We start from the raw sequence: 15261 nt of genomic DNA, 5'->3' as shown, positions 1-15261 counted from the left end.
ACCACCAGGGACACGCCTGCGGTTGAACCAGTTGGATTTATTATTTTTTGCAGTAAGAGAGGACATATATCATGAAAAATCACGGGGAGTCTCAGTAAGAGGGTGTTAGAAAGAACTTAAAGTCCAACTTTTCACAGAAGCGTAAAATACAACAAATAAAAAAAAAAAAAAGAAAGAACTTAAAGGATTTGGACTTTAGATGATTTGGGGGAAGGTCTAAAGAAATGGAGGTTCACTCTATACTGGCTATGTGAGAAAGCCTGGGCAACCCTGTGAAATATGATCTCAACGCCTCTTAACTATAGTGAAGGGGAGATTGGGTCTACAGGTAGTGGAAACTAGAATGAGGTTAAAGTTGTAATTGGTAAACACATTTTCCTTGGTAGATGTAGTGTTTGTTGATTTGTGGGCGACACCATAAACTTGTTTTTGTCTGTGCTTAGACAAAATTATGAGGTTGACTCGCTTTGCCTCACCCTATTAGGATTGCAGAGTAACCTTGTCTGAGGTTGGTATCCTGTGAGATGGCTTATGCTTAGGAGACTGATATGGTCTGTGAGTCTCAGGCCAGGTTCTGAATGTCAGGGCCTGCTTTCTTAGCACTTGGAAAATGCCAGACACACATAGTAAACTTTGAAATGTCACCTGTTACCAGCGTGAACTTGGGGCTTCACAAGCATCTTCTTTGTCTTCGTAGTGATACTGAATTAGGTATGAATATTCGCAGTTTACGAGTGAGGAAAAGAAATCCGTTCTGAGCTGATGCATTGTGTCAACAGGCATATCACACTGCGATGGAGAACGACGTAAAGAAGGTCTGCGTTTTCATTCAATGTATTAACATTAACGTCGTTGGGAGAAAAGCCAAGGCCGGAGCGGCCGGAGCCGCTGCATCTGGGCGCCAGGGGGCGGTGTGTCCTGCGAAAAGCCAAAGCCCCCGGAAGCCGCCCTTGGCGTTTGATTTCCTCCCCTTCGCCTTAGCGAAAGTGAGGCCGCGGTTTAAAAGCAAGACATTGTTATTCTGATAATATGTGATTTAGCGCCACATCGACCACACATTTAAACACGCACTCGAGAAATAAATATAAATTACTGAAAAAGGTGCTCGCACTCGGCGGGCAGTGTATGTCGCCCGTGGCTGCAACCTGCAAACCCTCGTAGGGCGCAGGGGGTCGCCCACCCGCACAAGGACAACGAAGCTGTCGTCCTGACCTACAAAACACTGCGGGCCTAGAAAGCAGTCAAAAGCGAAGGCAAGGCCGAGCAGGCGGCGCCCGTGGGCCGGGACCTGCGAGTGGGGCGGGGGTGGCGCCTCGGGGCACCGCCGCCCGCCAGGGCGGGCCACACTGGTGCTGGCGGGCAGCCCAGCACGTTTTTCTCTCTGCCCTTTCCTGCGTCCCGCGCCCTTCCGGCCCGAGTTCCGAGGCCCAACATGGCGCTGCCGGGCTGGGGTGTCTTTGCCCGGGGGTCCTGGCTGCCCGGCCTCAGTCCTCGGCGGGTAAGGCGGCCGGGCGCGCGCGGAGGACAGGGCGTCCCGGGGCGCAGGGAGAGAGGACAGGGGGTCCCGGGGCGCAGGGAGAGAGGACAGGGGGTCCTGGGACGCAGGGAGAGAGGACAGGGGGTCCCGGGGCGCAGGGAGAGAGGACAGGGCGTCTCGGGACGCAGGGAGAGAGGACAGGGGGTCCCGGGGCGCAAGGAGAGAGGACAGGGCGTCTCGGGACGCAGGGAGAGAGGACAGGGGGTCCCGGGGCGCAAGGAGAGAGGACAGGGCGTCCCGGGACGCAGGGAGAGAGGACAAGGGGTCCTGGGGCGCAGGGAGAGGACAGAAGGTCCCGGGGCGCAAGGAGAGAGAACAAGGGGGTTCCGGGGCGCAGGGAGAGGACAGAAGGTCCCAGGACGCAAGGAGAGAGGACAGGGGGTCCCGGGGCACAAGGAGAGGACAGAATGTCCCGGGGCGCAAGGAGAGAGGACAAGGGGGTTCCGGGGCGCAAGGAGAGAGGCCAGGGAGTCCCGGGGCGCAAGGAGAGGACAGAAGATCCCGGGGCAAAGGGGGAGAGGACAAGGGGTCCCGGGGCGCAGGGAGAGAGGACAGGGGGTCCCGGGGCGCAGGGAGAGAGGACAGGGGATCCCGGGGCGCAGGGAGAAAGGACAGGGGTCCCGGGGCGCAGGGAGAGAGGACAAGGGGTCCCGGGGCGTAAGAAGAGAGGACAGGGGTACCGGGGGGCAAGGAGAGAGGCCAGGGCGACCCGGGGCTTGGGGAGCTAGGACCACTAGGTCCCTGGGCGCGTGCTAAGCGGAGAGTGAGCGGGGGAGGGGAGGTTTCGCTGGCAGATTAAGTCGCGGTGTATGTAGGGGGGATAGGGAGGGCACTTGGTTTTCGAAGTTTTCACATTTTTGCAAGTTTCAAAGTTATGTGTAAATAGGTAGATGTAGGGAAGGATCCAGCACAGCGACCCCTTGAGTGGGAGAGAGGCCAGGGTAGGGGGAGTGGGCTCTGGAGGGAGCACCGGCCTTACTGGAAGTTCTTTTTTTTTTTTAATGAGGAAAATCCATTTATGCGTTAGGTATGGGATTCAACAGCAATGCAACCAAATTCACATAAAAATGAAACAAAAACAAAACTTCAGCTGTCTGTAGACTTCCCAGGGAAAAAGCCAGGAGAGGGGCATCTCACATTGGCTTCCACCTCTGTCTCTTCCACACTTCTGTAGTTTTGTTTGGTCCACATCTCTCCACTGAACCCATAATTGAAGTAGAATATGCAGGTGAAGACAGCTAGGAAGGGGAAGAAAGAGAAAGAAAAACAAAAAGAAGCAACATCCAAGACAGGCCCTCCCTCCAACTAAATTTAAAAATCTTAATAAATAAACTAAAAGGCAGAATTTCTTTAGCCAGGTAAATAAATTCATATGTCAACTGTGAAAAAACTTTCAATTTGATAGAGCTGGTAACCATGGTTTTTTGTTGTTGTTGTTGCTGTCGTTTGTTTTGTTTTTAATACAGGCAGCAGTAATTCCAAATGTGAATACAAAAAACTGGTATGATGATTCTCTCAAGTAAGAGGACTTTTAAAAAGAGATTTGTTCATGGCTACTAGAGTGTTGCTGATATTTTCTCTTCCTGTAAAGACTAGGTATAGGTCACTGTAAAGGAATCCTGTTCCCAAAGAACTTTCTCACTTGAAACCTACAACAGCTCTGTGAGGTAGAAAAATCTTCAGAGATTTTTTTTTAAGCACAAATGATTAGGATTTTAATAAGGTCACACAGACCATATCCCAGCTCTCCTGACACCATTAGACAATACAGTTTGAGACAGAGAAAATGAACTCGCTTAAAAATTCAATGTAATCTGACAATATTGATATTCCTTTGCTTAATAAAAATGGAGGGTTTGAGGATGGAAGTTTGGAGGCAAGAGAGACACCTGTTAGTGTGGTTTGCCTTCTTCCTGGCACATGCAGGCTGGGGTTTGAATCCTTGGGAGAAGAAAAGTCTTAACATCTGTGAAGTGAAGTGGGAGGTTGTTCGGGGGGAACATCTTGTTTTTGTGGGCAGATACAAGTTATTACAATTAAAACCCCTAATCTCGATACTTTTGTTACTAAGAACCAAGAGAAATGTTTCATCTTTCATAAAACGTATTTGTGAAGTGCTTATATTAATATGTGCTGTTAGCTAGTAGGCTTCAGTTAATTCAATGAATATTTATTTATGCCTGGCCTAGTGCTATCCCCGGGGAATACAAAGATTAAAAAAATATGAACTTTGCTCTCAAGTTGCTCTCAGTTTTGCTGAGGAAAACAGTCATTCAGTTGTTTATCAGAAAGTGCTAATTAAGTGCCTACTAAGTGTTGGGCATCCTTTGGTGATCCACAGTTGAAAGACATCCCTACCTTCAATGTGCTAACAGTCTTATGTATGTTTTTCAAGCCATGGGTAATAATAAATGAGTGGGCTTTGAAATCAATTCAGTGTAGCAAAATAGATTTTAAAAAATAAATTGGAATAGAATAGAATATATCTGAGTTCATCTCATACAGTGAGGCTATTTACTTTGTGAAACTAAAAAAATTTGCCATTTTTCCTTTTGTAGATTCATTCTTTGATAACTGTGATGCACACTGCCATTCTCCCTTTCTTTTTGTTTTTATCAAGAGTATTAACTTTACTATTTTTAGACAAATGATTCCTGGCCAATAGTAATTCAAGCAATATAGTTACATTTTAAAAAACCCCAAAGTAACACATGACTTCAGACTGACCACCCAGAGCATTTGGTGAATATCATTCCTGGTATCTGTTCTGGTGAAAGGATAGGTAGCATCATTTTACTTGGATGTTTCACATTTATTTTCCCCTTAAAGTATAGTCAACATTGTTTCATTGTCTTGTGACACTGAATATTGTTAGGAAGAAGTATAAAACCAACTGGATATTTTTTTCTTTTTATGTTTACTTTGTTTTTATTTATATATTTTCTATCTGGAAAGCATAAGTATTTCTTTATCTGATTTAAAATTATAGAATATAAAACTCATGGAGGTAAGGATTTTTATCTGGTTTGTTTACAATTTTTACCTAGAACAGTACCTATTACAGAGTAAACATGTACTAATAATATCTGTGTTATATGAATGAATATGTATCCTGTGTTGATATATAAAGCAAATTTCTTACTAGGGTTCACATTTTAAAAATGTCTGAAAAATGAGTCCAGTGAGTCACCATAAAACATCAGTAGACTGTGAAAATGCATGTGTATTTGAATGCATATATGAACCAAACTGCCTCTAGAAGAGGCAGGGAAGGCTTCATAAAGGATGTGGCTCCTAGAGCTTACTTTTGAAACAGGAATTGAAATTCATGGAGCCTCAGAGGTAATCTAGACCTAAGGAATAATGTGTATCAAGAAGTGAAGGAGCACGGCTATTTCTAAAACTTCAAGTGGTTTGGTATTGTGGAGTTTGTGAAGTATAGAGGCAAAGACAAGTGGATGGAGATATCACTGATGAGGTTACAAGGGGCCTGAGCATGGTGGGCTTCCCTTATTTATATAGCAAATTGAGCATTTACTGTGTGCTAGCCACTGTGCTGGGCATATGAGGGTGTGAAGAAGAGCTGATTCCTGCTCTCGGGAAGCTTATAGTCTAACAGCACCACGGTACAATATGGTATGTATTAGGATGGGTTGTTCTTGATCTCAGGGGGTCTAAAATAAACAGCATCTCTTTTATTCCAGTCTGAAAAACAAGAGTATAGATAGAGGCTAAAGTATCACTTTTATTACGAATTGAGAGAGCCATTGGGGCCTGATAACTGAACTTCCTGTATTAGGCAGACTTACCTACTTAGGAGGAGGACAGAACATTGTGCTCTGAGGGTAGCTAGCCTCACTACTCATGTCTGATGGTTCTCAAAATTTGCCAGTCAGATCTACTGTTTCCTAAAGGGGCAGGTTGACTAAGGGGGTAGAAGTCTGGAGTTACACTAACTGAGCTCCCCATAGGAGGAGCTTCTTCCCTCAGGACTAGGGAAGAAGCATTTCCTACTCACGGAAGAGGGAGTACAAATGTTTTTGGTTACATGGTTCACTTTTGTAATGCGTGAGTCAGGGATATAAGTGTGCCCATCACCCAGATAGTGTTCATTAGGTAGATTTTCACCCATCTTCTCCCCCCCCACTTGATTTTCGCAGAGTTTTACTTCCCTTTGTGCATATGTATGCTCATTGGTTAGTGCCAATTTAATAGCAAGTACATAGGGTGTTTGTTTTTCCATTCTTTAGATATTTCACTTAGGATAACAGTCTCCAGGTCCATGAAATTGTTGCAGAAGGCCTTAATTCATCCTTCTTCATGGCCGAGTAGTATTCTAAGGCATATATGTACCACATTTTATTAATCCACTCATGAATTGATGGGCATTTGGGGTGATTCATATGTTTGCAATTGTGATTTGTGCTGCAATAAACATTCAATTGCAGGTGTCTTTTTCATACAATAACTTCTTTTCCTTTGGGTAGATACCCAGTAGTGGGATTGCTGGATCAAATGGTAGGTAAAATTTTAGTTCTTTGTGGAATCTCCATACTGTTTTCCGTAGGGGTTTTACTAATTTGCAGTCCCACCAACAGTGTATAATCTTCCTTTCTATCTGCATCCATGCCAGCATCTATTATTTTTGGACTTTTTAATAAAAACTAATCTAACTGGGGTAAGGTGATATCTCATTGTGGTTTTAATATGCATTTGCCTGATGATTAGTGACATTGAACAATTTTTCATATATTCATTGGCCATTTGTCTATATTCTTTTGAAAAGTTTCTTTTTTTTTTTGAGACAGAGTCTCACTTTCTTGCCTAGGCTAGAGTGAGTGCCGTGGCGTCAGCCTAGCTCACAGCAACCTCAAACTCCTGGGCTCAAGCGATCCTCCTGCCTCAGCCTCCCGAGTAGCTGGGACTACAGGCACAAGCCACCATGCCCGGCTGATTTTTTTTTTATATATATATGTATTAGTTGGCCAATTAATTTCTTTCTATTTTTATGGTAGAGACGGGGTCTCGCTCAGGCTGGTTTTGAACTCCTGACCTTGAGCAATCCACCCGCCTCGGCCTCCCAGAGTGCTAGGATTACAGGCGTGAGCCACTGCGCCCGGCCTTGAAAAGTTTCTGTTCATATCTTTTGCCCACTTTTTAAAAGTGTTAGTTGTTTTTTTCTACCTGATTTGCTTGAGTTCTTTGTAGATTCTGATTATTAGCCCTTAATCAGATGTATATCTTTCAAATACTTTCTCCCATTCTGTAAGTTGTCTGTTTTCTCTGTTGATTATTTCCTTAGCTGTGCAGAAGCTTTTTGATTTAATCAAGTTCCATTTATTTATTTTTGTTTTTTTGTAATTGCCATCGGGGTCTTTGTCATAAATTCTTTGCCTAGGATGATATATAGAAGGGTTTTTTATACATTTTCTTCTAAAACTCTTATGGCTTCATGCTTTTACATTGTCTTTTATCCATCTTCAATTAATTTTTGTGAGTGGTGAGAGATATGGATCCTGTTTTAATTCTTTTGCATGTGGCTATCCAATTTTCCCAGCACCATTTATTAAATAGGGCTTCTCTTCCCCAGTGTATCTTGTTGTGTGTCTCAAAGATCAGTTGGCTGTATGTGTATGGTTTTATATCTGGGTTCTCTGTTCTGTTCATTTGGTCTATGTCTCTATTTCTGTGTCAATAATCATGCTATTTTGGTTACTATAGCCTTGTAGTATAGTTTAAAGTCTAGTAATATGATGCCTCCAGATTTGTTCTTTTTGCTTAAATATTTCTTTGGCTATTTGGGCTCATTTCTGGTTCTAAACGAAACATAGAATTATTTTTTCTGGAGCTGTGAAATATGATGTTGGTATTTTGATGGGGATTGCATTGAATCTGGAAATCACTTTGGGTAGTATGAACATTTTAACAATGTTGAGTCTACCGATCCATGCGCATGTTATGTTTTTCCATTTGTTTCTGTCATTCACGATTTCTTTTCTCAGTGTTTTATAATTCTCTTTGTAGAGATCTTTCACCTCCTTAGTTAAGTATATACCTTGGTGTTTTATTTTCTTTGTAGCTATTGTGAATGATATTGAGTCTTTGTTTTGACTCTCAGCTTAGCTGTTATTGGTGTATAGAAATGCTACTGATTTGTGTACATTGATTTTGTAATCTGAGACTTTGCTGAATTTATTTATCATTTCCAATAGTCTCTTGGTGGAGTCTTTGGGGTTTTCTAGATATAAGATCATATTGTCAGCAAAAAGCGATAGTTTGACCTCCTCTTTCCCAATTTTGTTGCCCTTTATTTCTTTCTCTTGCCTGATTGCTCTGGCTAGGACTTCCAGCGAGTGTTCAGTTTTATGGGAATATTTTGGGGAGTATATAGTGAAACTGAGACCTAAAGGATGAGTAGAAGTTAGCCAGGGGGAGAGGGTGAGTCGGAAAGTTTTAGGCAGGAGAGTGGCCTGTGTGAAGGCCCAGAAAGGGAGGCAGGTGGTGCAAGACAGGCCAGCGAGCAGGTGTGGGCCATGAAGCCAGATAGTCAAACCCTGGGAAATTCTCCAAATGAGCAGTGACCTTGGTCCCAGCTAGAAAATGGCAGTGAGTATAGAGAGACTCAAAGTCAAGTGATATTTAGGAGGTAAATTGAGAGGCCATGGTGATTGGTTGGTGGTGAGGAAGGAAGATTGGACAGTACTGAGGAGCGGTGATAATGGTGCCATCAAAATTGTGAGTGGGGACATGATATCATCAGGCAAGACTTGAGATAGGGAGACCAGAAGGCAAAACTGCAGTGATGAGTGTCTGAACAGAGGTCAGCATTAGAGCTATTGACAACTAACATGAACTGGATGGGAGGATTTGAAAGGGTGGTGTGAGATGAAGTGCAGATTTCTGTCTTTGGCCAATGAGCTAAGGACAGTGCACTCTCCGAAAGAAGGCATTTAAGGGGGCTGGAGGGAGGAGGGAGTAAGTGATGCCAGTCTTGCAGTGGCAGCAGACACTGGGACTCCTAAACTGGTGTATAGACAATGAAGTTACAGAGGTGGAGGTGAGAATGTTAATTCTATCTGGGAGTGTTAGGGAAGGTGTCAGAGTTCTTAGAGATGAATTTGAATGATAAGTGTTGAGTGATGGCAGGGAGCAATTTGTGTAAAGAGAGCGAGGTAGGAAAGAGTTTGTGATGGGATCCTTGAGTATTTTGTTTTCCTGAGTGTAGATTTCAAGGGTGATGAGACTGGGGAGATGGGCCAGCTCTTGAAGCCTTGGTGTGCTGTGTGAAGCTAAGGAATCTGGACTTTGTGGAGCTCCTGGGAGCCACTGGAAGATCCTAAGGAGAGAAGTAACATAATCACGTTTTCAGTCCTCTGGAGACCAGTTAAGGGATGACACTGAATGGGCCCTCAGTAATTGTGAGTGATGTGAGATATGGGCCTTGGAAATCAGGCAGTGGATAGAGAGGAAAGATATTGGGGAGGAGGAATACATGGGTCTCAGGGATGGGTGGGATATGTCAGATGAAGAGAAGGAGGGTGTCAGGGAGTCCCTGGGAGAGTGGGGTGCTGTGCAGATAAATCCTGGCCTCGGAGCTCAAGTATACATGTGAAGAAGTTTCAAAACCAATTTCCTTCCCAAACTATAAAGCTAACTTTATGATATTTAAAAAAAAATCTAGATCTCAGATTACTCCCCAAAGGTCACCATGAACACATCAAAACAGGAGGGGAATCTAAGGTTAGCCAGAGTTGTTTACAGCCCGTAGTAGAAAGCATTCCACTGATGTTTGACAGCTCTTAGGTTTTAAAGAAAATTCCAGGTAGAAAATGATCAGCCATCTTAGCCATCCTGCGCTCCTCGCTTCTGAAGTTGATGAAACATTCTGAGATCAAGATGCCTGGGTAACTGTAATTAAGTCTAGAGTAAGGGGACAACAGTGTTTTGATCCTTTCCAGCCTGGGAAACCACACTGCATTGTGCCATACAAGCAGTGACAGAACTGTAGGCTTCTACACTTGCTCGAATGATGGAGTGATGTTGTCATTTACCTTTAGCCCTATTTATTCTCTATGCTTCAAAACTGTATTTCCTACTGCAGTTCAGATGCCTCCACCTAGATATTCCAAAGACGTCCCATTTCTAGTACAGAACTCGTTATCCTCAGTCCTCCAACTTGGGTCATCTTGTGCCAACCAGGTCATTTCAGTCACGGAATCACTCCGCAGAGGCCACTAGAAACTAGAAAACTCAGTTATCTATCCTTAGCTCTCCTCGTACTCTTGCTGGCTGGTTAGCTTCTGGGTTCAGGCTAATTGACATGTTAAATGTGTGTGGAACTTGACCTCTGCGCTTTATTTCTGCTGCCCTCAGTATCTCTCACCTAGACCAGTGACCTAGACTGTCTGACCTGTCTTCATTTCTTCTTTCTGGCTCACACTTAATTCTTACTTTTTCTAGAACACAAAGGTAGTGTTGAGGTGAAGGTGAGAGAGGCAGAGATATTGAGGTGAAGGTGAACGAGCTGGAAAAAGCTCTCTCAGTTGAATGGCCTTGATCTTTTCAGGAAGCAGGAGACCTGTTTATGTGCTTTTAATGAAATAGGTCAAAGTGTGATGAGGTTGGGCCCGAGGCAAGAAGGCTAATTGAGGTGATGGATATCCTAAATACACAGCTTTGATCATTATGCTTTCTGTGCATATAACAAAATATCACATGCACTGCATGCCATAAACATTTGCAAATATTAATATAAAAGAAAAGTGTTGGCTTATGCCTGTAATCCTAGCACTGTGGGAGGCCCAGGCAGAGGATGGCTTAAGGCCAGGAGTTTAAGATCAGCCTGAGCAGGAATAAGACCCTGTGTCTGCAAAAAAATAGAAAAAATAGATTTGGTGGTGCATGACTATAGTCCCAGCTACTCGGGAGGCTGAGACAGGAGGATGGATAGCTTGAGCCCAGTAGTTTGAGGTTTCTGTGAGCTATGATGATGCCACTGCATCTAGCGTGGGTAACAGAGTGAGACTCTGTCTCAGGAAAAAAAAAAGTTAAAAAAAGGAAGATATAATTGGACTAGGTAATGTTAGGTGCAGTGGTAATTCATTCATCCTCATTTCCTGGGACTTTTGCACTTACAAGTAATTTTATTTGCTTATATCACCACTTCTTCTGATAGCATCCTGGTCTGAGCCATCACCATCTCTTGCCTGACTTCCTGCACAAGCATCATAACTAGTCTTCCTGCTTCCAGTCTTGCTCACTACACTCCATTCTCAACATAGCAGCCAGAACCATCCTCTAAACCAGCCTCTCTTTCTGCTCCTGTCTCTCTCCCTCCTTCTTCAGCAACACTGAGCTCCTGACTCTTCCTCCATGCACTATGCAGGCTCCTTGTGCTCTCAGTCTTCCCTTTGCCTGAAACCCTGTGACTCATTCCTCACCTCCTTCAACTCTTTGCTCCAATGTCACCTTTTCAGCGAGGCCTTCAATGACATCTCTATTTAAAGTAGCAATGCTTTACCTCTGTTCTATGCCTTATTTCCCCCCATAGTGCATAACAAATTTTAATATTTTCGATAGTTTATTTATCCCTCACCCTCCTAAAGATCATCTCACTGAGGGTAGAATGTTGTGTCTGTTTTGTTTCTCTCTGTATCACCATTGCCTTTAACAGTACCTGGGGCGTGGTAAATGCTTAATAAATACTTGCTAAAAATAAACAAAGTGAATACTCTATATCTAATCATAATGTTAAGTTTATATCTAATACTTTCTCATATAAGCAAATTCTCAAGTCAAAACAAAACCTTTGCAAGAACAAGGGGTTCTAATTTCTGGTTCAAAAAAGATAGTCATGGTAGTTTTGGCTAACATGGTAGGGGATTAGTAAGAGAGTACTCAAATCAGAGTGAAGGTACAGGTGAAGGTCCCCGCTAAAAATTGCAAATTGCCTCTTGATTTATCTCTGTGATTTTATCTCCCTTTATTGTGTAGTATTTGGTAAGCATCTGTTTTGTGCACATCTAACTGTAGACGGTACTGTAATAAAAGTGGGATGTACACACTGTAGCACAGAGCACCTACTTTTTCAAGGACTCATGTTTACTGCTATATGATGGATCATAACTCAAAAATGTAATTTCTGTCTTGCTACTGGCAACTGCGTAATTCAGCCTAGCCATTGGAGGTTGGAGTCCAGCTAGGCCTTTTGTATTTGCTCAGCCTTACTTTCAAGTTGCTGTGGCAACGAGATCTGTTCTCTGCAGAAACTGAGAATATCAGTAGCCTCTGCACAGTGTCCTGCTTTAAGTTAAGGAGTGGGTGGATATGACCAAGCAATTCACATAAACACACAGTGTGAGTGTAACATGGCCTGTGGCCAGCCACAGCTGTAGTAGTCTTTGGGCACTTCACTTCTTTTAAAGTTTGCAGGATCACTATTGACATTTGGAATGGGACAGCTCTTCATTCTGCATGACTATCCTTTTCTGTACTGGAACATAGAGTAGAGTGTCCCACCTGGCTGTTCCTTGTACTTCTAGATGCCTGCAGCCAAGAACCACATATGCTGAAGTGGCAATGGCTTGAGCACTGAAAAGAATACATGCATGTATTGCCACTGAACAAAATTAAAATTGGGAAGTAGTTATGGAAGGCTTACTATGTGCAGGGAATACATGAGATACTTTGGGAATGCACAGGTATGCATTTTTCAAACTCATCCTTTGAAAAATATAGTTTTCCAGTGTTTGCCAAGAAATCATTTTAATATGACAGTTAAGGCTTAGTCTGCAAAGCTCTTATCATGTGAGTTTGAGCCAGAGTAAATGTGATCTCAAAAATATTCATTTGACTTGAACCATCAGATACTTAGAAATTCAAAGAAAATAGATACAAAAATGTTTAATTGTCTTTTTAAATATAGCTCATACTTAATTGTTGAGTATAGAGTACTTACGCTGTAAGTAAGGCATAATGTCTTTAGCATGAGACTGATTCTTGGCCATTTTTCCTTTTGTCACAACTTTGTTTCCCTGTAAATTTTTTCTTGTGTGCTTACATATATGATTCAGTTTTGTGTTAACTATTTTTAATGAAAAATTAATTTATGAACATGTTTAATATTTAAGCATTATGAAAGGAAACATAGTGGCAATATAAGTCCCTCTCCCAAAAGGTTACTACTATGAATAGTTTCTTGTGGATTCTTCCAGCAATTTTTGTGCATTTATCAACATATGTATGAAGATATCCTCATTTTAAAAAATCACATTAATGGGACCATATGTATTTCTCTGCCTTGAGTTTTTCACTTAACACATAATGCCCCGCATTGTGGGCATTCAACAAATATTTGTTGAGTGATTGAATAAACAATATATCTGTAGCAATGTGTACATTCAGGAGTTCTAGCTCTTCCTTTTAGTAGATGACAGGTCCATGTAATAGTATTTTGTTATATGGATGTGCCCTAATTCATTGGGTATATGGCTTATGGAAACTTTGCATGATTGTTTTCTAGTCTTTTCTATTACAAATAATGCTTTAATGAATCTCTTTGGCTATTTTGAGTCCCTTGCATTTCCTTATCAATTTTGGAATAAGCTTGTCAATTTTTGCAAAATGCCAGTTGGTATTTTGATAGTGATTTCATTGAATTTGTACATCAATTTGTGGAGTATTGCCTTCTTAACAAAATTAAGTTTTCTGATCCATGAACACAGATGTCTATTAATTTATTTAGATTTTCTTTAATTTTTTAATAATGTTTTGTAGTTTTCAATTTACAGGTCTTATACTTCTTTTATTAAATGTATTAGTATTTTACTCTTTTAAATGCGATTATAAACAGAATTGTTTTCTTAATTTCATTTTCATCTTAATGCACATCTTTAATCATAGCTTCTTCCTCTTCCCTTCCTAAGTAACTATTTGTGTTGGATAAATTCCTGAATGTGAGCTTGCTGAGTCAAAGAGGATTTATTTCGAATATTTTAATAAATATTGTCAAATCAGCCTCTAAAGAAGTTGCCACAATCCATATCAACAGATAGTAAGACTGGCTTTAATAAGCTGTTTCTTATATTATTCATTACAAAATTTTGAACCTTACACAGTCTGATGAGAGAAAAATGATATCTCCTTTTGTTTATACTAATTCCATTATAAATATGATTATATATATGTTTTTTTGTTTGTGTGGACTACCTTTTTAAGTTCTTTGTCCAGCTTTTCTATTTGTAATTAATATTAATATTCACATATCAATTCTATTGGATTTTCTTTTCTTGGGTTTAAACAAACTTATGGTGCCATAATTTAGGATCATTGGAAATGACTTTTAACTTTTTAAAACAAGTAGCAAAGAACTGGGTTTATACCATATCACATAAGACTCTGCATGTCTTCTGAATGGAATTGGAGCCTGGCCAACCATTGTTACATATAGTGAAACAAGCATTTACTGAATGCCTGACTGGTGCCAGAAATACTACGATGGTGATCAGTAAGGTAGTGTTCTTGCCTCCTTGAGTGCTCACAGTCTAGCATGGAAGCCATTCACTTGCTTATTTTTAAGAGGTACCTGATAAAAAGTATCAACAGAGGTGTTGCAACTGTTGCCTGATTTCGAAGCCTGATACTGGTAGGTGTAGAAAGAGAACGGGTAGTTTGGACTGACAAGAAAGCAGAGCAAAGGCCAGAAGGTAAAAGTGCTTGGAAAGTTCTGCGAATACTAAAGGGTTGGTGAGTGTAGAGTTTACTGCTACAGTGGTAGAATGGGCAGGAAGTGGGACTAGGAAGGTAGGTTGAAGCCATATTGCCCAATGGCTTGAATGCCATGCTCAAGAGTTTAGCTTTGTCTTTTTGACTATGAAAGGCATTGATATTTTTGAGGGATGGGATTTTAATGTGGAGGCCTGATCAATAGTGATGATGATGGTAAAATAGCTAAGCTAAGGGTTATTTAAATGTTAAGTCATTCAGCCTCACAACTTGCATATGAGAGTCAATTATTGTATGATTTTTACAGATTTAAAACTAGATTTTGTTAATGTACGTAAAAAACTAAAATATTTTCATAGAAATTAGTTTTACATGAAACTTCTATGTTATCTTATAAATTTCTAAGATAAACTTCAGAAATTTATCTATGATACAAAAAAAAATATCATTTTTTTTTTTGATACTTGTGTGAGGTGGAGCTGGGCAGAGCTCAGGCCTTGTCCCAGAGGAGCAGCCATGGTTTTACTTAACCATGTAGAACCCAACTTTGGCATAGGTTCTGATTTTTATGTAAATTCTCCCAGTATTTAACTGTTGACTGTAATTTTCAAAATATTTGGCAAGCCTAACAAAACATATTGGCCTGGGATTGCCAGTCTACCTCTGTTTTAGATATTTGCTTTAGACAATATAGACTAGCCCAAATATTCAAGTAATTTAGGTATGTATCTCATTGATACACAGTTCTTAATCTCTAGGGAAGGGACCGAGTCAAGACTCAGAATTTCCATTTTGAGGGTTAGAAGTGTGGCATCTCATGAATCTCATTAGTTTGGATGCTATCATTTCAGAATACAGGAAAGAGGAAGATGTTGTTTATATGATAAAAGAAAATGATAAGTATGGTGGGGGTGGGATGGGTGATAGTGAATTTTGGAGGGAAGAGATTTAGGGCTTCTCACACTAAAAAAAAATAAATCTGTATTGCCAAAACTGGAAGA

The 15261-nt window shown here is 41.3% G+C and overlaps 1 protein-coding gene across 1 annotated transcript in view; it reads left to right on the top strand.

The window, feature by feature from the left end:
• Positions 1-1356: 1356 nt before the first annotated feature.
• Positions 1357-15261, top strand: part of DECR1 (2,4-dienoyl-CoA reductase 1) — a 45261-nt gene continuing 31356 nt past the window's right edge. The window contains exon 1 of the mRNA XM_012763200.2: positions 1357-1498. Within this exon, the coding sequence (XP_012618654.2) occupies positions 1433-1498 (66 nt within the window). The 5' untranslated portion in view covers positions 1357-1432. The remainder of the gene's footprint in view (positions 1499-15261) is intronic.

Source organism: Microcebus murinus, chromosome 7 (assembly GCF_040939455.1).
Source record: "Microcebus murinus isolate Inina chromosome 7, M.murinus_Inina_mat1.0, whole genome shotgun sequence".
NCBI lineage: Eukaryota > Metazoa > Chordata > Mammalia > Primates > Cheirogaleidae > Microcebus > Microcebus murinus.
This window is presented reverse-complemented; position numbering and strand designations above follow the sequence as displayed.